Source organism: Podarcis cretensis (assembly GCF_951804945.1).
Source record: "Podarcis cretensis genome assembly, chromosome: 4".
NCBI lineage: Eukaryota > Metazoa > Chordata > Lepidosauria > Squamata > Lacertidae > Podarcis > Podarcis cretensis.
In genome coordinates this window covers 54,360,320-54,387,045 of record NC_137173.1, presented here as the reverse complement: position 1 = coordinate 54,387,045, position 26,726 = coordinate 54,360,320, and the positions used below count along the sequence as shown (strand labels likewise).

The following is a 26,726-nucleotide window of genomic DNA, read 5'->3' as shown; positions in this document are numbered from 1 at the left end:
CTTTCGGCCCCTGAAGTTCATTCACAAATCGCTACGACAAGGCTGCGGCGGCCTCGTTGAATTCTGCGGGACTGACTTGCGAGGAAACATTAATAGGATCGGTCTGCACGAAGAGTGCTGTAAAAGGAGGGAAAGGCTCTGGTGGGTTTTGTGGAAGGTCTGTTTATATGTTGGGGGGCGGGATACACACACACCCCTACATGCTGCGGAAGGAAGCAATCCCTTCAGCCGCTGAAGCTGTGCACCTGATTTGCGCCGGGGTCAGCGAGATCGCCCCTATAAAATAACTTAGGACTCGAAGGCGAAGCACCTGCGAGCGCCGCTTTGTAACTGAAGCCGCTCAGGCCGCTCCCACCCCCTCCGGGTGTCCCCAAAGGGATTAACACATAACTCAAGCTTGGCGTGGATTTCTTTTGTGTTTGGATCCCGTATTTGAGAGCACCCGCTGCAGCCGGCAGCTTAGTCCACGTGCATATGGTAGCAAACGGAAAACGGATACACGCAGATTTCCAGACGTTTAAAATCGACCCCCTCTATTGGGGTATAATGCACGTGTGACAGTAACAAAAGCGTCCGCGTGCTTTAAAAATAAATAAATAAATAAATAAATAAATAAATAAATCCTAGTACTTCAGGCCTAACTTAAAGAAACGCCAAAGCTGGAAGTATCCCTGCATATAAACATCCCCCCAGATATTGTCCTTTGGATGTAAAACTCGCATTTGTTCGCACGGAACAAGTCAGCCTCTTGGTCAGCAGAGTTTTAAAAGGAAGCAGGACGGCTGAGTTTGCGTGTGTGTGGATGCAGTCGCGTGGCATTCATCCATGAACAAATAAAGAAAGTAACAGAACACTCACTTTGCAAAAAAAAAAAAAAAAAAAGGTCTCATGACGGCCCCCACCCCCATTGCTCCAGAATAAGTTCTTTGACCTCTGCAGTAGTTCAGCCTTTGTGTTTTGAAGGTTTGCTTCTTTGGGAGGCGGAGAGAGGGTTGCTGCTTTCGGGCCTTGGGCTTCAAAACAGGAGACGGAACCCTCCCGTGGGCAAAACTTTGTGCCCAGCTCCTCCTGAACAGCCGGAGGCTCCTCTCGCTACTGCCCAGGGAGTTAGACCCCCCTCTTCTGGATTCAGGAGGACTTCCTTCCCAGGGGACACGTGTAGGATCGATTTCAGTAGCCCGCTCAACCTAACAAATCTCCGCCCCCCCTTTAGAACCGGCTTAGCAAGTTTTAAAGGGGTGTTAAGATTTACCCTCGCCAACTCGGAGTCGAGGAAGACCCCGGGGTCTCCCCCCGCCCTCCATGACATCAGTGGTTCCCTTATATAGAGTAGAGGAGTGCCCAAACCCAAGCCCTGCTCCTCGGCGCGTTCACACTTGTTCAGTCTGCCTGCCCCCTTCGCCCAAACATCCCAGGCGGAGCCATCCTAGCGCTCCCTGGAAGCACCTCTCCTCTCGCCCGCCCGGCCACTGTCTAGCCTGTTTTCAGCCTCTGGGAGCCCAGTGAAGGCGCCCCTCCTAGCCCAGGGCAAGCAGAGAGCCTGGGGCGAGTAGCTTCCTCTCTGGAAAGGCTTCCTTGGGTACGAGAGGCCTGCAGGTGGTTTTCCCACTTGGCAGACGCCACCCAAACGCGCTCATTGGAAGGCAGGCGTCTCCCTCCCTCTCTCACACACTTGATTTCACCCCAAGGCTTCACATTTACTTGCAAGTAAATCTAATGGAACCAAGTGCGCGCAATACTTGGATCGGGTTGACGACCCAACGCTTCCTCGGAGGACAGGCCTTCGAAAGTGTGCTGGGCATTTCTGAATCGACCCCCAAAAGCCCACTCCCTTTCATCTTTATGATCAAGACCCGATCCATTGGTTCTTGGCGGCGGATCGTCTTCACTGATGAAGGCGCAGAGGGGGTAGGGTGAAAGAGGAATCTGGAGTGAATCCGGAGCGAATGCCACGCTTGTCAATTTTATCACTCCCTCACCAAATTTGCTTGACCCGTCTGAATTTGCTTGGCCTCGAATCGCTGCCCACAGCCCTCCAGAAGCCATTCTCGTCTAAGTTTGGTCTGGAATAAGTGTTGCACCCCCTCCCTAAATAAATGGCCCTTGCCCCCGAGTCCCTCATTTTTTGTGCCATTGGTTTTCATTGAGTGTACTTCCAAGAGATCTTGCTTATTTCGATTAATTCTTTTCCTAATTTAGCTACACTACAAAATTTACGTGGCCGCGGTAGCCAAATAGTGGGGAAAGTGGTCTGCCTTATATCCCCCCATCCTAATGTCCCGCAAGTTGTTCCTGTTCAAGGGGATCTCAGAAAAAGCAAAGTTCTGCTTCAGGCTGGCTTCCGCAGCCTCCCGCCCTTCTTTTTTCTGGCTAAGCTTCACTTTTCTCACTTCCCTGCAGGCTGACAGCAGCCAGTACGTGCTTTTCTCTCCCTTCGAATTCCAGCAGAGCTTTTAAATAGCCACGATATTAAATCCGATTACCTGCCCGGGTCTCTTAAGTAGCAGCCAAGGAGGATGAGAAAGATCTGTTCACACTGGTTCAGTTTCTTCCTTATTAGTTCCCAAACGTGTTATTCTCCAACCAGCTTCAGTTTTGAGAACTAACTTTCTTTCTTTCTTTCTTTCTTTCTTTCTTTCTTTCTTTCTGGAAAACATAAACATAATAAATCAATAAAAGTAACAACAACAACAATGTCATATTACAGAAAGGATTCAATCACGCAATGCAAATGTGTGTGATTTAAGAAGAGAGAGTAAATAAACGTTTCTTGTTCAGGATTTTCCCTGCCCCAGAACATACACACCTTTGCAAGCAAGGGAACTTATGTTATGTTATGTTATCAATAAATATGTAACCCTTTGTAACAAACTGTTGCAGTCCTATGCATATTTGCCTATTCAGAAGTAAATCCCACTGTATTCAAGACCTTCAACATATGCACACATAGAGCTTTGCAACCTAAAACAACCAAAATGAGTGGTTTTTTTTAAACCAGAAAATACTTGGGATGGGATGGGTGAAGAGGAATTAAACCAGACTCCTGCATATAAAACTGCTGAGATGGGCAGAGTGTTGACAGTTCCCTTTTCCAGCTTCCCATCCTGCATACACCACTATTGGTGGTTTTTTAAAATTATTCTGTCCCTCAAAATGAAATAAAAAACACCAATCCATAACTGAATAAATTCTCGGGAAAAACACCACAGACTGGATTTTGCTAGATTTTGCTTATATAATCTCCTCCTTGTGGGTATAACTATTTCCCACAACTGAGGAGTGTTGTTATTTAAATAATTTTGGGAATAATTATTATTTCTTTACATGTTTCCACAAGAGCTTGCCTTTCAGTATTCTGACACAGCAGATCAACAGTCCACTTCTTGTAGAAGAGTCCTAGTAAAGTTAAGGACTTAACTGGTTCTGCTATTTAAAACAAACCATCCATGGACTTTCTGCTATTTACTACAGCAGATGGTAACTGCATACTTGCACACCACAAAGGCCAAAATCTACCAAATGAGAATACCTGGAATTACATCCCAGTCTTAACTGTGCTTACATGGAAGTAAACACTATTGTTTCCAGTGACACTTACATCCAAGCAAGTATGGGAATATTGCCACATGGGAGACTGTGATCCTTAATATGTTTGTCTGGAAATAAGCCTCAGCTGGGTTCAGTATGACTTTCATGTAACTAAAGCTGTTGAAATAAATCACTGTGAACTCTGTGGGACTTACTCCTGAGTAAAAATATTTAGGATAGCAGTTTAATCTCTGTTCACTGGTTTGTCCTTAAGTCTTAACTCTTGCATTGCACCTTTACAACGCTTTAAAAAAAAGAAAAGACAGAGCATTGAACTTCATCAGGGCTAATCTAAATAGTCGGATTTAATTGATCCATAGATTAGGTTGCTTTGCCCTAATCCCTTTGGAAACCTAGGATTTTCTGTCAAATTTAAGATGATGGCTGATATCTGAGAAATGATAGAGCGGACTCATTTGATGGGTCAGCTCGGGGTATGGTTAATGTTGGCTTTTGCCTGTATAAATTAAGTGAAAAAGAAAGATGATAAACTATCTGTTTCTAATGTTTGAGAAATTGCAATAGAAGAGTACAATGGAGGATAAGATAATAATCTCATTCTTACTTAAAATATCCCCCCCCCAATTAGTGGGATAAAGCAGTAAGATTTAGTTGTGCTGCAACTTTGAATTGTCTGTATTCCTTCTAGCTCATGTAGAACATATTTTTATAAGCTGAACAGTCAAGCAGAAACACACACGCACAGCTAGCTATCTCCAGTCAACAAGTTCTTACTTATCTGTTTAGTCTGTTTTATAATGTAAATGTTTGTGTTCTGTGCCTCTTTTACAGCTTTACTTGCCAGTCTCTTTATCCTGGGCCCAGATATTTTTCTTTAGCGTCTTCCCAGAGTTTCCGGCATTATGTTGTAAACACAGAGAGTTGAAAATATACTTTTTCTGTGGAGTTTTTAATTATTATTTTAAAAATGACCAAAGGTATTCCTCTTGCATTTGAAGTTTTTTTTAAAAAAAAACCCAAAACACACACCCAGTAGTATGCATATCTAGAAAGACATGCATAGGATCAAATAATATTTTTTCAAAATGTGTTCCAATAAATACTATGGTTTATTGACTTAGTAAAGCTATAATTCAATTTGTTGCTGGAAAAAATAAGGTATTGCACCTGAAGTAATATTGCTAGAATGTTGAATTGTTGTTAACATCTGATAGTATTTTGACTAGGAAAAAATAATCAGTGTATAAGGGTACAATCCTAGCATTATAATTCTTATTCTTATTATGGGAAGAAATCTCACTGAGGGGAAATGGATCTTATTCTGAGGGATGTCTCACTGTGTTCAGTAACTGTTCCTAGGAATACAGCTTTATATCATGATTATAACCATGTTTATTCAGAAATAGGTTCAAATTGTTTCAGTAGCATTAGCCCTAATAAGTAATAATTCCTCACAGGATTGCAACCTTAAGCTAAAACATTTTTTCTCAGGGAGCCCAATTCATACTTTGTCATTTGTACTTGTCCTTCCTGCCAGAAGTTTCTAGAACAAGGGTGGAGAACTTGTGGCCCTCCAGATGTTGCTGGACTCTCCGTTCCCATTATCACTGACCTTTGGTGGTGATGGCTGAAGCTGGTGGAAGTTTGGATCCAGCAACCCCTGGACAGCCATAAGTTTCCCCACCCTCTTCTAGAAGCTTCAGAAGAAAAGGCTAACAAATTCTCACATAGGTGCCCAGCAAAGTCTGAGGGGCAGTTGTCCTGTTCTGGGACAATTAACTTAGGGGAGAGAGAGAGAGAGAGAGAGAGAGAGAGAGAGAGAGAGAGAACCTTATGAGACCAAAGAGATGAGGAAGAAACAGGGCCTTATAGAGAGAGAAGCAGGAATAAGGATGCTATTTTTGAGTTCACGAGTTGCACTATTTGCACTAAAATTATAAAAGGTCACCATGTCCCAGCTTGCTGCCTGCCTTATTTCTCAGTCAAACTTTTTGCCTGGTTCCTGCTTAGCCTCAGATGATTAGAAAAGAAAAACAGGAGCAGGTGAATGTTAAAAAAAAGGGAATTGACTGTTGCGTTTCATTGAAAGGACTAGGGCTGCTGAGGAAGGGTGGGTAGGGGGAAGTTGAATGCTCACTCCAAGCGGAAATTTCAACACCGGGTAGTTTCAGCAGAAGTGAAAAGAATGTTTTTTTAAGAAGTTGCTACTTACTTGGAAGACAGGGGCCAAAACTCAAGTGGGGAGTGTAAAAGGAGACTTTGGCTCTGGGTCAGGTAGAGGGCTTCAGGCCTCCTGATTCTAAGCATGTTGTGTGGAAGGAAGTGCTGCTGATTCACACTAGATTGCCATGGAGTACGCAAATAGATTTGTAGTACAAGCTTCATCTACAATCACCAGCCTGAATTTAGAGGTTGTTGCTAGCTTGCATTTAGTCACTGCTTCAGCACAGCACTCCAAAATGCCACACTGCACTAATGCAACCACCCTTATGTCAGTTTTATTGAAACCAATGACATTTTATTTCCCAGAAAATATGTTTGAGATTCAGGTTTCGATTTCTTTATTGTGCCCGGTTAAATAGGATGCTGTGTTTTAGCATCCAATTTACCAAAGAAATGTTATATATATTCAGCTGCTTGGATATGAACTAAGCTAGCCACTATTAGGTCCCACTGAAATCTATGGGAAAAGCTAGTCATGGCTAACTTAATTCTGACTGATTTTCAGTTGGACTTTAGTGCAACTAGCTTAGCTTGCAATCCTAACCTTATGTACCTGAGTGTAAGTTTCATACTTCTAAGCGCTTAAGATTGTTAAACTTGCAAGTATGTATTCACCTGTATGCAGTCTCCTGTCCCTCACCACCCTATTAAAAAAATTAATAATCCTATTTGACTTTTGCTTATAGTTTGCACCTTCAAATTATCAATAAGAAACTAATGGTGCTTCCATTTTATTCTTTTAGGTGGTGGCCTTAGGAGATGTCCCTGATGGGACTCTGGTCACAGTGATGGCTGGAAATGATGAAAACTACTCTGCAGAACTCAGAAACGCTACTGCTGCCATGAAGAATCAAGTAGCAAGATTTAATGATCTAAGATTTGTGGGTAGAAGTGGAAGAGGTATGATATCATTATCACTATTATTTTATTACACTAAAATTAAGTTGTGTCTTGGCAGAAAACTCTATGCACAGAATCTTTTGTTGCAGTTTTCAGACTGCTTTCTTTTGCAATAATCCCTTTTGCTTTCAATATAATTATATCAGAGTAAGCAGTTTCAGGATTACCGCAATTGAGGCCAACCAAAGTCCATATTGGTGGTATTGTGGTAAATGATTGCAGAATGTAGATCACTACCTTGTTTTTATGATGCATTTGTGCAACAAACATTACAGGCTGAATTGTGTATTGTTATCAGATGGTTTAGATCTGCCTTCAGAGCTATGGTACCATGATTTGTATCTGCTCAGTATTTAGCCAGTAGTGTCGATGTAGAGCTCTGTATATCTCAGAAGTAGTGTTAGAAATCCCATGTGAGCAGTTTTCTCATTCATTTCAGTAGAAAAGGTGACTGCAACAAACAGATCCTCAGTGAATGGGTGAAGCCAGTATATAATGAAATTTGAGTTACTGAAATGAAAACATTGCTAATTATAAAGTTTGGTGACTGCAGAGTAGAGTCAGCTTGTTGTAGTTTGCTACTGTTATATATATTGGCAGTGGTAGTTTTCTGCAGAGAGGATTTTTCCTTCCTCCCCCCCCCTTCCTTAATGGTTCCATTTAAGGGTCTCTACAAGAAATAAGTATGCATTTGGTTTGTTACTTTAGCTTTAGCAATGCAGTTCATGATAGTGAGGTTAGGAATACACAGAATGCTAAATAGGCACCCACATATGTCGACACGGAAGTAAGATATGTTGATGTCAATGAGACATGTTTCTAACTAATTACCCGATTTGTGAGACTGCTAAAAATGCACCATCTATCATGGTTTAAACACACACACACACACACACACACACAAACACACACACACACACACACACACACACACTTATCTGTGTGACTAGGCTCAATTATTCCTTTTTATGCATTTGCATGGATATTGATATGGCCAGAAGAAACTCCCATAACTCTGGCAGATGGAAAAATGTTATTGCTATTATTGGAGGGGCTGCCAGCAATACCTGTGATTGCAAGAACTAAGCATTGTAGTGCTTTTCACATACTCACCTTACAGAGGATTCTCTCCATGTGGTGGAGAAGCTGACGGACATCGCATCCAATGTGTATATATGGTAACATGTTATTTGAGTGCTCCATGCATAGACCAATGTGTATATCAATTTGACTTATACAACCTCTCCTTTTCTGAGAGGTAAAGATCTCATAAAATCAGACAGTTGGATCACATATTCCTTTATAGGCAGGATGATAATGGTACACCCTTGCTCCCTGCTCTGCGGAGAGGATTCTAAGCTTGTTGAGTACATGAATTGGTCTTATCTCTATATGAGCACATACCTGAGGAAGGCTGGGGCTGCTCATATAGCCTTTGCTATGAATTGGCTCCTAGTCACAAATATAATTCATGAAAATTGCCTAGCTGGGTTGATTCTTGCTCCTTACTAATGTGCTGATTTTATCAGGACTGGGATTGGTCCTTTGATTTGTGCATATAGCAGACTTGATTTCATTTTCTATGGAAACTAGCTTTTGATTTTTTGATTACCGTATTTTTCGCTCTATAACACGCACCTGACCATAACACGCACATCGTTTTTAGAGGAGGAAAACAAGGGAAAAAACATTCTGAATGAAACAGTGGATGTATCATTTTTGTGCTTCATGCTGTGGCCACAGACATGTGATCTGATGGTGAATTTGGGGTGACCCAATGCAAAAATCCTGAGAATCCCTGTGGATCCATGCTTTGTAACCACGTTTTTGCACCATTGCAGCCCCAGGCAACAGTGGGTGCATGATTTTTTGGGGGCAGGCTGTAGCCATGGACATGCTATGTGCTCTGATGGTGAATTTGGGCTGACCCAATGCAAAGATCCTGAGGATCCATGTGGATCCATGTTTTGTAACCACGTTTTTGCACCATTGCAGCCCCAGGCAACAGTGGGTGCGTGATTTTGGGGGGGCAGGCTGTAGCCATGGACATGCTATGTGATCTGATGGTGAATTTGGGCTGACCCAATGCAAAGATCCTTAGGATCCATGTGGATCCATGCTTTTTAACCACATTTTTGCAGTATTGCAGCCCCAGGCAACAGTGGGTGCATGATTTTTGAGGGGCAGGCTGTAGCCATGGACATGCTATGTGATCTGATGGTGAATTTGGGCTGACCCAATGCAAAGATCCTGAGGATCCATGTGGATCCATGCTTTTTAACCACATTTTAAGTGGGGAGGGAAGGAAAAACACAGAAGGGACAAGGAGCAGGAGAGGGGTGTGCAGAGAAGCAGCTGGCTAAGAATGCAGGAGAGGGGTAGGGAGGAAAGGAAGGCAAAAGTTTTCCCTCACCTACCCACCCAAGCCAGCCAGCTCGCGCGCTCTCTCTCTCTCCCTCCTGCATGTTTTCAGCTTTCCCCTCTGCTTGCCTGGAGGGGAGGGGCTTTCCCTGCTCTTTGTTCCGTTTGAGCAAACACAGCAAGGAAACAGAGATGGGTGGGCAGTAAGACCCTGAGGCAGAATGCCGGAAAGCAGCCGCTTCCTCTTTTCATGTTTCCCTTCTAGGAGACGCGCGATTTGATTTTTGCCTGCTTTTTTTTTGCCTCCCCTTGCACTATTTGGCTCCAGGGACCACACATTCGCTCAATAACATGCACAGACATTTCCCCTTCCTTTTTAGGAGAAAAAATCTGCGTGTTATAGAAGGAAAAATACGGTATTTGATTTCTATACGGCTTAATATGTTAAAAATATCTCTAAGCCATGTACAAACAAACTCAAAGTGACAACAGGCCAATGAAACAAAACATTACAAAAATACAGAGTTACATATGAAAATGTTCTAGGTACAGGTGGGTAGCCATGTTGGTCTGCCATAGTCGAAACAAAATAAAAAAAATTCCTTCCAGTAGCAGACTAAAGCAGTACTATTACTTCTCTTGATCTAGACACTATACTTCTGTTGAGGCAGCTTAGAATAACATTAGCTTTTTTGCTGCTGCATCACGCTGTTGACTCATGTTAAGCTTGTGGTCCACTAAGACACCTGGATCCTTTTCACATGTACTGCTAGTAAGCCAGGTGTCCATTTTATATTGGTGCAGCTGGTTTTTCTGGTGACTTCTGTTTCAGTGTATCTGAAGAAGTGTGCATGCACACGAAAGCTCATACCAATAACAAACTTAGTCAGTCTCTAAGGTGCTACTGGAAGGAATTTTTTTATTATATTAAAATGTTACATTGATACAAAGTTACTAATACACATTAATCAGTATCAGTTCATTTTCCTTCTGACGCACTCTCCTCCTCAGCCTCCTGGTTCTCACCCAGGGTCCAAACAAACTCTCAGCTCATGCACAAAAGTCTCACAAGAAGAAAAGTTCCTGGAAACATTGGACATCACCCTAATCTCTCACACTAGACATGCCTTCTATGGGCAGGACCACAGTGTATGGCACTTCCTCAGGTTGCCCACAGCTGCACTCTGCCCCCTCAATTCCAGGTACAGCAGGTTTGTTGAGTTTCCCAGGGGTCCAGAGGATGTGAAAAGGGGCCCCCTCCACTCGCAGCTCCTTCTTCACCCACTATCCTCTCCTTCTTCAGCTGCTTTTTAAAAAAAGACCTCTGTCACTCACACACACATACATGCTTCAGTTTTCTTTTCTGAAATGTGTTTGCTGCTTTTTAGCCTAATATGCAAAACTAGATGGTTTCTAAACCTGCCTGAGTTGCTTCTGTGAACGAGATAATTGCTGGGGGAGAAATACCTGCAGTTGGAATTGTAGCTTGGTGATGCTAACGAATGATAATAATAGGGTAAAGCAGAGAAAATTATATCCATTTACTGAAAACATGAGTGATGCTGTAATGTATAAAAGGATCAGTCATTAAACATGTTCAGTTGTTATATGGAAGGCTGCACCTTTTCAGTAAATGGAATTCTCATTATGATTCAGAGTGTTTAGAAAACATTTTGAAGATTTAAATGTAAAGCTGGTGAAGTGTTTGAGAAGCTAATAAAAACAGGCCTGCACTTTGGTAGCTGGCACTGTGCATAGAGCCAGAAATCAGAGTCTATGCAGTTCCTAAGGTCAGAATGAGAAAGTGAAGGAAGGAGCAGGAGCTGGTCAGAAGAAAATTATACGCCATTTATTTTACTAATTCTACTCAGTCACTTGTAACACCGATCACTTATGTATAGGAGCTGATATGCAAATAAAGATTGACTGTCAGAATAAGTTTAAGGAAGTGATATTCTTTGGCAGGTTGCATGCTAACTATTCAGGTCTGAAGTTTTGGTTCCTATGGGCAATACCAATTTTGAATGAGTGACTAATTTATGCTTTTGTTTATTCATACAACCCTGAACTATTTCCTAAAGGTGTGGCTGTTTGCACTGGTTTCTGGCATTCTTTTATTGCATTGGCTTAAAGTGTGAGGACTAAGGCAGTTTGCGTCAAAGGTCATGAAATGCAGACAGGGAAATGAACTTCTGTTAGAGCTGTGTGATGTTTCTCTGTGCATGAAGCTAGCTGCTCGGAAGCAGTACTGTAATGTGAATAAACAATATGCAAAACAGGATGCAAAGGATGACTGAAAATTAGGTATGTGCATATGGTTTGTAACTGAAATTAACTAAAATAACTGGTGTAGAACTAGGGCTGCATCATATATTCTCTGCTTTTGATTTGAGGCAAGAACCAAGTGGAAATTTCATCTGTAAAATACTTAGGCAGTGTGACTTTTCCCTATTGTTCAGTCGTGGTCAGCAGTTTTATTTCTCTTGGCTGTTGCTTCTTTCTCCTCCAGGATTACATTGGTGATCTCACTCAGTCAGGGATCCTGAATAGTGAATGTGATAATGTCACAATGCTAGGTACCCAATCAGATTTTGCTGCATGGTGATGCCACTGAGACAACTGAGGGCAATTTACAAGAATAAGCAAAAAATCCCTCCCCACTTGCAAGGAGTGCTGAAAAATCATCAGCAAAAGAGAATTTTTTTTACTGCCAAAAATGTTAATGGGAAACAGTAAGTTGCTTTGGCTGAGCTGTATGTGTAGCTGTCCATAACAGTTTTAAGCAATGAAATGACAATGCAAGTTCATACCTATTTTTCACTGTTGTGCAGAATTATTGGGGGTCTAATATTCCACATGAGAGGGTAAATCACAATACCCAACCACCATAACAATTAGACCAGCACCCACCTGATCTGATTAAGTCTGTAGACTTCGGTGACACTTGAATAAGACCAGGAAAATGGGAAATAGACTAATTGCTGGGTCAGTCTTTTTACTCATTACTATATTTCACATTGGCAGTTAGAAGAACTTCTTTAAATACATACACATTTCATTTACTTGAGAGACTTGCAAGACAGAGGGAATTTTAACTGATTTCATGCTGTATCCCTAATGCACACCTCTTAGAAACTGCTTATAAATTATAAAAACAAAGAACACAATGTCTACTGCAAGTATTCAGTCATATCTAACACTACACTTTAATCACTTTGCAGTTTTGAAGCAGTTGGTTTTTACTGCTACAGTATTGCTAAACATAGTAAAATCCCCATTATTTCAATCAACTCAACCTCATTATTTCCATCAATCAACTCATAATGGCTGGGGAAACCCAACCAGATGGGTGGGGTATAAATAAGAATAAGAATAAGAATAAGAATAAGAATAAGAATAAGAATAAGAATAAGAATAAGAATACCTCCTGTTATTTCTTGTTCAATGTGCTTCATTGTCTACAGAACTCTACTTCACTCCATTTGCCTGAATTTTAACATACTGTGTACAGGATTGCCCCCTAATGTTATGGAAGCTTAGACTCACTAAAGTCAAAACTGGATACAGGATTATAGGTGTAATGTTCTGGATCTGGATGCCCACCACATGTTTTGGAAATATTAGCTGTTGCTGTGCAGTATTCCATTCATCATTCTGTATTTTAAAAGTGACTTTATTCTCCTCATACTAAGCTCAAAAGATGAGAATAGATCCTTATAAACAAATAAAATTGTATTTGACAGTTTTGGCTTGACTTCCAATACAAAACACTTCTGGTTAGGAATTAGCAGTTTTTGTCTTGCGCCAGCCCATTACTGATAAAACCTGCTTTTCTAGCCTGTACTACTGGCACCAGAGTCCCAGAACACCTGGAAGGAGGTGCCATTGATTTCAAGGTTTGCACATATTTCCATATCATTTGCAGACTGATTTTTTTTCTGGAAGTGAGTAACACAGAAATGAGCAGTAAACTTGCACTATATTCCAGTATAATGCTGGAAATAGCTCAGGAGAGCCTGGGGGGGCATGGAGAGGGGTGCATTAGGTAGAGGAATTACTAAAAATATGGTGTCCTGCCTTGTGCAAGCAGAAGCACACCTGCTAACACAAAGCCACCACTGGATACAACTCTTTGCATATGTGTGTGTTTTATATGTCTTCACATAAGGGCCAGCACAAAACAATTCACTGCTTGAGGCAAAAAGCAAGATCCTGCCCTGCCCCCACCTCACTCATTCCATGTACTGAAGTTTACTTGACTTCAGCACCGGCAATGGGATAGCATCCTCCTTTGCACCTGAGGGCAGCAGGCTCTGATTCTCCAACAGAGGGGAATTGCCAAGGGTGATGCCAGTGCTACCCAGAGTATCTGCCACCTGAGGTAATTGCCTCACTCTGCTTAAGGATGGGACTGGTCATGCTGTTGGCTATTTCTCTTGATTTCACCAGGAGCAAATAAGGCCATGACTAATCTCTAGTCCTTTATTTTGTTTCTCCCTGAAAGCATAGTGGGAAAGGAAGTGGATAGATGCCGTTTCGGAGTTAATGAGAGAAAGGCATGTAATAAATAAGCACTTTGTAGAAACACATCTGTATCCATTTATATTAAAAATAGATTTGCAAATTACAGAACCCTGCCAATTATTTTGCAAGAAAAAAGGTTGCTGTGTAGGGTTTCCCATTATGTCAAATGGAGTGGAGGAAAAGTCTGTACCACTAGTTCCATGGAACAACTTTATATAAGTGTGCTTGAGTAAAACATGCATAACCATGGTTCTGGATGGGCACATCACCAGAGCTTGTTGGTTGTTGCTTAAGATTTGGCTGAAGTGGGAATTCAAAATTTCCACAATCTGTTTATTGCCAAAACATCTTGGTCTGTTTCCAGAATCTGGCTGCTTTTCCTGGTGTCATGCTGGCAAAAATTTGCTTAGGCTTTTCATCTTAGATTTTCTCTTTCTGCATTCTAGCACGTTCAAAACCAAATATATCACTTTTTAAAAAATGTTGTAGCACCATGAAAGAAACTCGTTTGATTGATGTTGGATTGCCACTATTGTTTTTACAGCACTAGCAAAGTATCCAATACTTTCTACAACCTAAGAAGATTGATAATAAGGTGCCACCTTAGAAATTAGTTACACGTGTGTAAAAGTTTCTCCCCACATGGATTGGATGGATTGGATGCATATCTATACTACCCACAGCATAAAGGACTGTTTCTGCGTTGAGGTTATGGTCCACAGCTGAACTGTGTTCTTTGCAGTGAAACCGTGGGCAGTGTGGGCAAGGCACAGTGAAGTTATAATGAACGCTGTACAACAATTTTGGGGGTTAAACAGGCCACAACTTTATTGATTACAGATGCCAGCGGGTTTTGGCACACAGGCATTGGGTATGTATCCTGTATCAACTAACCTCCCTGCTGGTTGATAATTTGGCGGGGTTAACCCAGGTTAAGGATCCTATGGTATACATCAAATTGGGATAACCCCTCCAAGATTACCATTTAGGGAGAGCTATGGCACATCAGCCCCCTCCCCCCCCCCCCACCAATCTGGGCATCCGGACAGAAGCACCTCATCCTGAAGATTTGAAGGAGCCTCAAAGGATAGCCCTGTATAGATGCTGTTGTGAGTTTTCTGGTTGTGTCTATGGCATGTTCAGATTAAAATGACCTTGGGGTTCATGTCAGGAAAAACATTCCAGCTACAACATGGGTTTTCCCACCAATCCTTTTCTGTTTTACATGAACAACATTGTAACATGCTGATTTTTTTCTAGTGGGTGAATTGGACTTAAAAAGAAGGGACATGCTATGTTCCATTTCCCAATTTAAGCTAAATTTTAAAAATATCTGTTTATTTATATGGGCATAAATTGACTTTGTAAACATGGAAACATTAACAGAGTGAGTTTTAATGGTCACAAAAATCATTAGCACTTTCATAGGACAATGAAAACACATCTGATTTTAAAACCCCTCAAGAAAAAACTTTATTTCAAAAGACAACTATAATAAAAGGCTGCAGCACTGGGATACATTAGCAAACTATGAAAGCAGCTAGTGATGTTTATTATTGTTATTGTTATTTATTTAATTTCTATACCGCCTTATACCCGAAGGTCTCAGGGTGGTTCACATAAAATATAAAATACATAAAATCAAAACAAAGCCAGCAACCCCAAAAGAGCCAGCATTTTTAAACAGGGTCTAGGATGTAGATCAAGTCAGGCAACGGCCTGGTTGAAAAGGAACTTTTTTGCCTGGCACCTAAAGGTGTATAATGAAGGTGCCAAACAAACTTCCCTGGGGAGAGTATTCCACAGATGGGGAGCCACTGCAGAGAAGGCCCGTTCTCGTGTTTTATTTTATATCCCACCTCAGAGCCTTTTAAAATAAGTGGGTCAGTATAGTGTAGTGATTAGAGTAACAGACTAGGACCTGAGAGACCAATAAACATCTTAAAATGTTCCAAAAACATGCCCTGTCTCAAGTTTAGGATGATTTTCCCTTCCCTTCTCACATTTTGCAGAGTGGGATGCTTTTTAGGGGGCTTCAGGGCCAGGGGAGATGTGGAACTTTTTTCACTTCAAGGTAACTCATCTTAAGATAAAGGGACGCAGGTGGCACTGTGGTCTAAACCACTGAGTGTCTTGGGCTTGCTGATCAGAAGGTTGGCAGTTAGAATCCATGCAACGGAGTGATCTCCCATTGCTCTGTTCCAGCTTCTGCCCACCTTCGAAAGCATACGTACTGCTGCGATGGAAAGATAAACAGTGTTTCCATGTGCTCTGACACTTGTCATGGTCCTCCATGCGCCAGTAGTGATTTAGTCATGCTGGCCCCATGACCCGGAAAGCTGTCTGTGGACAAACACTGGTTTTCTCGGCCTGAAACGTGAGATGAGTGCCACAACCCCATAGTCGCCTTTGACTGGACTTAACCATTCAGGGGTCCTTTACATTTACCATTAGAAATCACCTAGAGTTGCATTTTTACAGCTAACTGGCCTTTGCTTTCTTGAGATTTTGAAGGGAGGGAGTTCCACAGATCTTGATTTATTCATTTTGCAAAACCTTTGTACCACTAAACATCAAAATACCCAAGCTGGGGGAGGAGGATAAAAACAACGCAACCCCTTCAGGATTCAGCAGAGTGGGAAGACCTATAGAAAAAGACCTTCTCCATAGTGAGACCTTGAAATCTGGAATGATCTCCCTAGAAGTACATTTATCCACCCTCATTGTTGGTCTTCACATGTCAACTGAAGACATTTTTATTTATCCAGACTTCTACAGTTTTATAATGGGGGATTTACTAGCAGCAGTATGTGAATCAGTGCTTTTTTAAATTAGTTAATATATCGTCTTACTGTTGCTGTCCTTTACCGTGCTTATATATATATATATATATTGCTCTGAGATCCTTTGAAGGACGAGTGATTTCTAAATATAATAAATAAATAATACAAGCAATAGAAAAGCCATAAAAGCACAACAAAACAGATTTCAGACATAGTCAAAATGCTGGTTGTGGACAAATTAACAACAGTGCTAAGCTAGAGAAGCCCGAGTGAAGGAGAAGGTTTTCAGAAGTAGCCCAAAGTCTGCAATAGTAGGAGCCTGACATATTTCAAAAGGGAAGGCATTCAAAACAAAAAACAAAGGAAAACCCAATGTTGTGATTTTATTGTCACTGAAGGGAAGCAATTGCACCTGAACTTTCCCTTATCTATTTCCGGAGACTAGCTATGTTAGTCTCTTGCAGCAAAATGAGCAAAACATCCTGAGTTGCTAACCAGTTTTTATCATGGCATAAGCTTTTGGGGACTAGAGTATCTAAGGTGGTCTTAAATACTAAGCAGTTTGGACCAGGGTGACAATGGGCAACTTGAATTAACTCTGTAGTGTTGCATTCAGATTGTCTGATAATTTGTGGTAATAATTCCTTTTGGGATGCCTCAAGTAACCAGCTCGTCACAGTATTATTTTGATTCTCAAAGCGTTTTCATTTGCAAATCTAGAAATATGAAAGTATGATAAAACTTGTCTAGGTGTATCAGCAACCACTTTTTGCTGCAAAGTAAGAGAAAAGCTGGTCAGATTTGTGAGTACCTTTAAAGGGTAAAATGGGAGACAAAACACTGGCAGACAAGCAGCCAACACCAGGAGACACTGAACATCTAAAAGCAATGAGACTAACCATCTGTTTTCTGGCACGGCTCCTTTGCCTTTAGTAACTGCATAAGATTTGTGACACAAAAAAGAGCTCAAAATTAGTTTTGTTGCCGCTTCTTCTAACTTGCCACCCTGTTGTTCACTTCAGCTGCCTACTGTGACAGCATACGCCTGTATGTGTTTATTGGGAAGTACCATATTTTTTGCTCTATAAGACTCACTTTTTCCCTCCTAAAAAGTAAGGGGAAATGTGTGTGCGTCTTATGGAGTGAATGCAGGCTGCGTGGCTATCCCAGAAGCCAGAACAGCAAAAGGGATTGCTACTTTCACTGCGCAGCGATCCCTCTTGCTGTTCTGGCTTCTGAGATTCAGAATGGTTTTTTCTTGTTTTCCTCCTCCAAAAACTAGGTGCATCTTGTGGTCTGGTGCGTCTTATAAAGTGAAAAATATGGTAAATCCACTGGGTTCAATGGCACTTGCTGCCACGTATGTGGGTAGTAGAGGATTGCAGCCTTCGAGAATGACCAGATTAAAAAACAATTAATGGCACAGTCAGACTAGAGGATGGTCTTTTTCTCTGTGCTAACTCTTGTAGATTCTTAGACTGTGGGGGAAGATATATTTATAAAACAGTACAAACATAGCTGGCATAAAAAGACAACTTGAATGTAATGCCAGCATTTTTTGGTATGAATTGCCGATTGTCTGAGGGGCTATATGATACATTTCAATTAGAATATTTGAATTGAAAACATGATGTGGTTTGTGTGCCTCTTGCCAGCTCACAAGCATTCTGTTATTTAAATTTGATCCACAAAGATGAACCTTCAACTAAAAAGCATCAGCAAGGAGAAAAATAATGGGCGAGGATTAGATTTCTTTATGGCATTTTACAAAAATGATCTGTGTACGTCTCAGATGCAATAATATAAGCAGTGTCTCTGACCGTAACTCCTTACTTTGAATGCATTAGAACTTCTTTAAACAGGTTTTTTTTTAATTTTTGTGTATGTGATTGTATGATATTATTTAAAAGGCTGTACAGCGTTCAAGTGTCAGCATCTATATAATTATTTTTTCCTTTGACAGTCCAGTACGTCAGAACTATTGTGGGTGCATGTAACCATTTTTCTCTAAAATGTAAATAAAAGGGTTATAGCTACAAATCATGCTCAAGATTTATTTCAGTATTCCTACCACATGAATTCTCTTAATAAAGCACATTTTGTGACCTTAGCCTTCAGAACTGCTGGCTGCAACTGTGCGAATCTTAATCATGAAATGGTTTTGGGAAAGTTATTTTTTCTTCTTTGGAGCTTCCTGTCTCTGGGCATATGAGAGTGGTAAACAAATATTGCGCCAAATGTTGAGCCACTGCCCTAAATCTAAAAACAATAAATCTCCTTGTTTTTGGTTGTGCTGAGCGGTGCTTGCACATTTTGTTTTCACCGAGGCTTATGAGGATGAGTCGGTGTGCTATCTTGCAGCTGTTTTTGTATTTTACGTTATCACAGAAGCATAGCTCAGCTTAGCAGGCTCTGTTTATGGCAGCCCAGGTTACCTCACTGACTCAGTAGCTGACATATTCAGCTTGAGCAATGCTGGCTGCCAGCTCCTTTTGATTTGAGTTTTGATACACATTTTGGTGAAGTCATCTTTTAGCACCAATCTGCCTGGGAAAAACAAATGCTGACCTGCAGTTAAAAATAGGGCCATTATGATTTTTTAAAAAAGAAGAATTAGTATTTTGATAGGGTAGGATAACATGTAACCTTTTAGTTAAGCATCTTGTACTTCTTTTCAAAGACGTGGGTTCATTTGCAATCAGTTGAAAAGTTTTTGTTTTAAGGAAGAGGAGAACCATGTAATTCAGCAACAGCAACTATTTGCTGATGAAATACACACACACACACACACACACACACACACACACATATCTCAAGGTATCATTAACATTTTGCTCATGTTAAGGAAAATAAAATCGTGTTTGAGAATGTTATGTTCAGGCAGGAGAGTTATTTCATACTTGTAATGTAAAACACAGCTATATTTTTCTTTGGGTTTTTATGTATTGTCTTCATCGTTTGCTCCGTGACTATGAAACCCATAGTGATAAGTGCCTCCAACCTTGTTGTGTGACAGAGTTTGAGAGCCAGTCTCAGCAGCTGGCCATGGAATCCACAGCCAGAGCAGGCCACAAGATTCCAAAGGTCCAGAGGCAGAAAGGGCCTGCAAAAGCACACATTTAGGTTTGTACAATTAAAGGAGATTTATCACCATCAGTGGCAAACTTTGGAGTCTCAAATTTCAGCAGGGTGCAACGCCAAAATTCAGTGCCCCCAACCTCTCACACTCCATTCGAAATAACAATTGTGCCCCCCAGGCTCCGTGCCCAGTGCGGCCAAACCAGTCACATTCTCCTAAATCCACCTCTCTTACCATCACCCTAGCACAACAGATCCACTTTTAAAAAATGGACCTTTTGCTGTTAAAAAAGATACATCTTCTCAGAGTATCTTCTTCTTCATAGATGCTTCAAAACAAAGAAAACAGGTATTCAAAGTTCACTTTCTGGAGAATATATTTTGCATGAAAACTATTAACTGTTGAGCTAGTTCTCGTCTGAAAGGATAAACAAAGTATAAATGGCTGGAGACTTGAAGATCACTTTAAGTTCTGGAGGAGCGAACAGGCCTCTTGATGCAAAATCCAGTGTCTGGCTGGAAATAAGGAAGTTAAACTGGTACTAGCACTCTCTGCATGGAAATAGTAACTCCTCTGTAAGTTAATCTTTCCATCTTCTTGTCAGACATTAATATCATGCAAATATGTCTGAATCATTCTCATGCCTTCCACCCTTCAATAATATTTTCACAGTAGGCATTACACAGTAACAATAAAGCTGCATAATCCTTTTGTGTGGCTATTGTGCTCTTGAGGTGTAGTAGGGCACCCAACAGCATTACATTCCTCCTGTGCTGTAATTAGTGTCTCCACCCATGCTTATAAGAATTTTATTATCACTGCCTTATAGAAGCAGCTCCACTTGTAGTCAGAGGCTGCTCTGCTTCTCCATTAAGAGCTGGTTTTATTTAAAAGCATCAACTAATCCTTAAAAGCATGAGGCTTTTAGCCAAAGAAGCTATTCCTAAAATAATTGTTTTATATGGGATGTTGTTTATTAAAGTTGGCAGTCTTTCCTCCCTCTCTTCTGGTTTTGACCATCCTTCTTAACCCTCTCTCATATTTGCCATACACATGCCTTTGCACAGCACACAGGGGTCTCTGCAGGTGAAAGGTCCTTTTATTTATTTATTATCGTTTATGCCTTTCATCAACCCTAGATATCTAAAGTTAGGTAAAAGTAGCCTTATATCTTATCATGTTTAGTACTGCATTGTAAGCAGTGGTGCCATCTACTAGAGTGATGGTTAATGCTTCAATGCAGCCTTTATGAATTCCACCTCTGCACCATGATTCTGGACTACAGACCTTGGTCATATTAATTGTGCATGTACAAGAGAACAAACAGAAGCTCTTAAAAAAAACCTCAGCTACACTGAGCTTCCTTTCATGTAAGGAAAGCTGAGAAGACATTCAATGACAGAAGGCTTCTTTTCCTCTAAGGGCCAGAGTTAGGAAGAAATGGAGACATGCTCATAATATTCTTCTCTGTGGAAAGCAGAAATCCTACAAAGAAAAGAGGGCCGCAGTTTATCATGATGTGGAAAATCGTGATGTGGAAAACCCCACATAGTCCTTTTAGTTGCAATCAAGAAGCAGAGTCTCACTTGCACTCTGCTTCCTGTCGTATTTCTAGCATGCAAATCTAGGAAGAGTCACCTTCCTACTTTGCAGGACCTGTCCTACTCTTGAAAGCAGGAGCTGAGATTGCCCTAGGTTTTGGCCTGAAGTTTCAGGCTTTTAGCCTTCATCTTCGGGCCTCCAGGGGAATAAGTACATTTCCATGTTGGGTGAGAGCATCAAGTAGATAAGCTTCCCCTTGCCACCGTCCTGCCCCTGTTTGACTTTTGCTCTGCTCAGCCACCCCTTTTCCATAAAGCTCCATCAGGAGGTACCCAGGCACGGTCAAGATCTTCCTGAGCCAGTTTCCGGCTTCTGTTCCCCTTCCTACAACATCACTCACCTAAACACCTGTTCCACCAGGTCCCCTGCTCTTCCAGGCACTACTCTAGTTCCCAGACTTTGCCCCCCTGTATTTTCAGGATCTGAGTCTCTGGGAATGAGTGGCATTAACAATAATTGTGAGGAAGTATGGTCAGGTGAATAAGACTTCAGTAAAAGAATGGGAAGGTGTTGATCTTGAAAGTCACTTTAAATTTACAGTGCACGCAGATCTTACATCTTCTGTTGTCACAGTTTAGTAAACCAGCATGCACGCCACTCACAGGATGTACCAAGCTGTGTTTTTACTGTGCTACCTATTTATTTTTTATCCATGAATAGCATGAAATAAAGAACTACATATATGTTGACACAACAGTATTTTAAAAGTTCATGACTTACCAAGTTCCTTAAATGATCAGGGAAGCTTCCATATAGAAGTTGCTGCTGCCTACATTCTGTGAATGACTGGCAAGAGAGAGAGACAGAGAGAGAGAGAGAGAGAGAGAGAGAGAGAGCGCAGCTTTAGGGTCTTTTGGAGCAGTGATCAAGGAGGATAGTATCACCCAGCTGGTATGGTGATTCTGAGAAGTGAAACAACCCTGGTACAGAAACGAAACTGTACCCGAAACACACACTAATGAGAAAGTATCCAAATGAAAAATGTGTGTTTTTTAAATTTAAAACATGAACTTTAATAATCAAAAAGTCATATCCTGGGTCTATAGACTGAGTGCACATTCCACACTGGTCACAGAATAACTGCAAAGCAGACAAAACTGTCATCAATTTTTAGCATAGATAATTGCATACTTCCTCAGATTATTACCTAACAATGGTTTAAATAGGTCACACTAAATGAGGTAAGGGCTATTGTGATAACCACAATATGAAAGAAACACGTAAACTCTTTAATATTGTAGATATGGTACATTTTCAGGCACGTGGAAGGGTTTTCTTCTTTCCAACAAAATTACTCACATAAGCAAGAATTAGTCTTGCCATTGCTTCTTCCAATTTTTTTTAAAAAAAACATTCAAAATTAAATTTTGGGGACTGTTTTGCAGTGATACTTTAATTGCTTCAACTACGTAGAGCAGAGGTGGAGAACCTGTGGCCCTCCATATGTTGCTGGACTACAGTTCCCATCATCCCTGGCCATTGACCAAGTTGGCTAGGGCTTGATGGGAGTTAGAGCCAGGGAACACTTGAAGGGTCATAGGTTTCCCATCTCTAGTCTAGACATTTCATTCTTGAAGCAACAGTCTACCTAAAATTATCAAGTCTTGCTTTTTTAAAAAAATCATTTTCCAATACAGAGGATTAATATAGATAAGACAGATGTCTTAAGAAGCTATAAAACTGAGCATGCAAAACAGAGGAATTACACAATCAGCAAAGACTTTTGCTTCATAGCTGGAGAACTGGTGGGTGTATGGCTAGAGAAATGTGGAAGTACAGACTGCAAATACGGTATGTAATGCTGCAGGGAACAAAAAGTACATGGAAGGATGGGAGCCTGCAGCAAAGTTGCAGACTAACTAATGATGATTGCAGAGACTGAGTCAGATGAGGCACAGATCATTCATAATTTTACCAGACAATGGAGCCTTCATAAAGGCCTGACTAAAGAGGGCAAGGGTTTGGCCCTGTGTGCATTAAGGCTGAGTGTTTTGGTGTCGGTAAAAACCAGCAACGTACTATTTGAACACTGGATTCAAAGTTTGAAAAGTGTATCTAAAGACTTGTATTGCAATGGGGTCGGAGAAAACGAGGATAACGAATATGAAGGGAAGTGGATTGCCTGTTTTTCTTTTCTCTCTCCCTGCTGGTCTATAAATTCTGCAACCTTGTGGGTGTTCCTCGCTATAGTTTACCAAAGGATGCAATGTTATATCATAGTACACTTCCCCATTCTTTTTCCAAGTAGCTGTTCTTTCATATCATTAATAAGTTAGCAGTCACAGTAAAGGCTGAAACACTAGGTTAAAGGAATTCTCTCTCCCTCCTGTTCTGCTTCCAGATACCTCTTATCTTTCCTTAATGTAATGGGGAAAACTTGGGCCAGAATGAGATATTACCGAGGATACTCAAAACACCAACCCTGATTATCTTCCTCCTCTCTCTTGTCCCTGGCTGGCAACATCTGTTAATACAAAAGCATGGTGTGACATCATCACCATAAACTGAGTTTCCTTCTGCCCACCAGCACAAACCAATGAAATGGAGGCAGGGAGCAGAAGCCCCTGCTCATTCATTATACTTGGCATCAGAGAAGAGAGTGGAGGAGGGAGGTGCAAAGTTGCTGATTGCTTATTACATAAAGAGAGAAAATGCATTCCCCCACCCCACCCAAAAAAGAAGACCACGGAGGATACAGGCTTGCATAAAATTTGTATGCACTAATTTTTATCTTTATCTATGAATATTGAAATAATTACTAGGCGACCTCTGTGTCTGCTTAGCCTGCTGTCCTGGTGCTGTTGATGAGCAGTTCTTGCTCCCTTCTAATGGTTTTTTAATCAATGGCACCATCACTGGTATTTTTATTCTCCCAGGTATTTGGGTCCTAGTTCATCTTGTGGTTGAATGAAAGCATCTAGTGTTTGATTTTTGTCTGTGGATGGTATAGTGAGTTTTTGCATGATGTAGTGGCTGGCATATTGGACTAGGACCTGGGTCCAGGGAGGTCAGGGTACCATTCCCCACTCAGCTGTGGGGAGTTCACTGGACCAGTCACAGCTTCTCCGTGTAGCTCCGTGTAGCCTGCTTTGCAGGGTTGTTGTGAGGATAACTCGGGGAGGTGGAAAACAATGTATACCCCCCCCCCTTTAGCTCATGGGAGAAAAGGTAGAATATAAATGGAATAATAAATAATTTTTAATGCATTGCTTCCAAAACTGATTATTTTTTTAATGTATCATTCTTCTTTTTGCATTATTGCAATTAGTTGCTTTGAGACTTTTGTGGGACTCAGCACACATCTAAGTAAATAATTTTAAAAACAAAACAAAAATATTTGGACGGGATTCCTTCCAATTCTACAATTGCATGATTCTATGTTTTTATGTAGCTCAAAGATTTGTCCCAGCTGCATTCCAGATTGCCAGTGCTCAGAATGCAGATTTCAGGAGGAGGGTGAATGGATTAGACTCTGTTCAGTGGTAACCAAGAGAGTTTGCAAAGAGTTGTTCCTCCTTGCTCCAGAAATTAACCTGGAGGCCTGGAGGTCTTCATTCATCTCAGACTCAGGTTAAACTGAGTAAATAATGGCAACATCCCGCGAATAAGTCAAGGAGACACATTGCAGCATGATTCCACATTGCAGATGAAACAGGTTCCAGCACAGGGAGTTTACATACTCAAACTGCCACCAACAATGTCACAATGAGGTTGCATCATAGTCTAGACACAGGACAGTGTGGGCTAGCATCTGATGTGGTCAAGTGAGAGAATGTCTTTCCTGCACCAGCTGGAGATGATGTTGCAACATATAAATTGGCAGATGTATAACAGTGGCAATGTGCATTGCTAGAAGCAGGGAAGATTCCTGAGTGATCATTAAAACATACAACTGATTTCTACCTGCATGCTTACTTGGGGATAAACTACATTGAATGGTGGCACTTCCTTCTGAGTAAACATCCATGGATTAGGACTGCTGCACATGCCTTAAATGCGGATTAGTGAAATTAATAAACATTTGAGAAATAATATCATCACGCAGCATATCTGAATTTCAAGAAATAAAAAAATCTGTGGCATGTCTGGGTTTTTTTTTTTAATAGGCAGTGTATGTGGTAGATCTGAATCCTCCATCCTTAAATTCACAATAGGAAGAAAGCTTTGATTGGAGCCATTGGGAGATTTTAAAAATTGCAGCCACAGACAGGCAATTCTGATCACAACTGTAATGGGTGCAGAAAGTTAAAGCTGCTTCCTTGACTTAAAAATCAAGCATATCAGAACAAACATCACATCTAATCTGGCTCTCAGAAGGGGAACAGACATCTGGCTACATTTTGTAACAGAAATGTTGCAAATGCCTCACTCCAGGAAGCTATTCTGATTGTTTACATTAATGTTCATTCACCTCACAGCTCTGTGTGAGGTCTAATGCTCCCCTCCCGCTTTTCAGTTTCGCACAGTATTTTGTGCAAGGGTGCCAGTTTGGCATAATCTCTATTTTAAAGCACTCAGTTCCTGGGAACTGTAGTTGGTTAAGAGGGTGCTTGGAATTGTAGCTCCGTGAGGGTAAAGTATATGTCACAGAATTTTTCAGGGGAATCCATGTACAGTGTGGGCAGCTGAAGAAACCTTGTTGAGAAAATGGCTAAGCCTGTTAACAAAGCTCACACGCACACACGTGCGCGCGCGCACACACACACACACTATCTATCTAGCTATCTAGCATTTGTATACCACTTATATGTTTTGGTAATAAGCAGTCTATAAAGATATGAAATAAATGTACACACTGTAATTCACAGGTGGGTAGCCTGTTGGCCCACAGGCCGCACTCGGCCTCCCCTGATGCCTCCTGAAGCTGCTTCACTCTTCCAGCCCCTCAAACTTCCTTCCTTTCTGTTTGTTCCTTCCATATTTCTCATGGCTTTTAAAAGTGTTCACTTCCCCACTCCCAGAACAAGTGGCATTTTATTTAATTATTTTTTAAAAATAAAAATAAATGTAAATGCCCCTCTTCTATGATTTGAGGAAGATAGCTCTCCCTCCCTTCACAAGGTGTTCAATAACAAATTGGAAGGCTCCTGCTTCAATAAATTACTTTCACTTGCTTACTCTCAGTAGCTATTCTGGTTAGAGCGAGAGTGTGTGTATGTGTGTGTGTAATCTCATCAAACCATATAGGGTTGCTAGATGCGGAAAACCTGCATAGGGACTGGGAGTTCTAATCTGAGGTAGCCATGTTGAAGACTGAAGCAGGATGGTCTTTATCCAGAATTAGTTAATCCAGAATATTTCAGCTATTGCTGGCATGTGCCCCCTTGACAAATTTGCCCTGGGGGAATGCAGCCCTCATCAGCCCCACCCCACCCCCAGCAGCAATTTGCCACAGTGAATTGTTTTTCATAAGCACAAAGGCGACTACTACTTGCTACCATTTGTAAAAGGGAAATGACATTGCAGACCTATGTCGCATTATTGCCACAAGGAGAAATGAGCTAAATCTCATAAAGCACTTTTGTTCACAGTGCAGTGTGCACTTATCATTTTGATGGAAATTCTGGGCACGCTGCTGTGGCCTGGGCCTTTGGCTTTACAAATGTTACATAAATGGTAACTTATGCGGTGAGACAATGAGAATAGACTTGCCAGACTTGCCAGGTACAGGATTAAATATACTAACATAGAACCTTATTCAGTTT

General features: G+C 41.1%; 1 protein-coding gene across 2 annotated transcripts in view; it reads left to right on the top strand.

Annotated features, from left to right (window-relative positions):
* RUNX1 (RUNX family transcription factor 1) overlaps positions 1–26,726 on the top strand; it is a 186,465-nt gene that overhangs the window by 103,573 nt on the left and 56,166 nt on the right. For both annotated transcript variants that reach the window (XM_079974926.1, XM_079974925.1), the window contains exon 4: positions 6,516–6,672. In XM_079974926.1, coding sequence (XP_079831052.1) covers positions 6,516–6,672 — 157 coding nt within the window. The remainder of the gene's footprint in view (positions 1–6,515; positions 6,673–26,726) is intronic.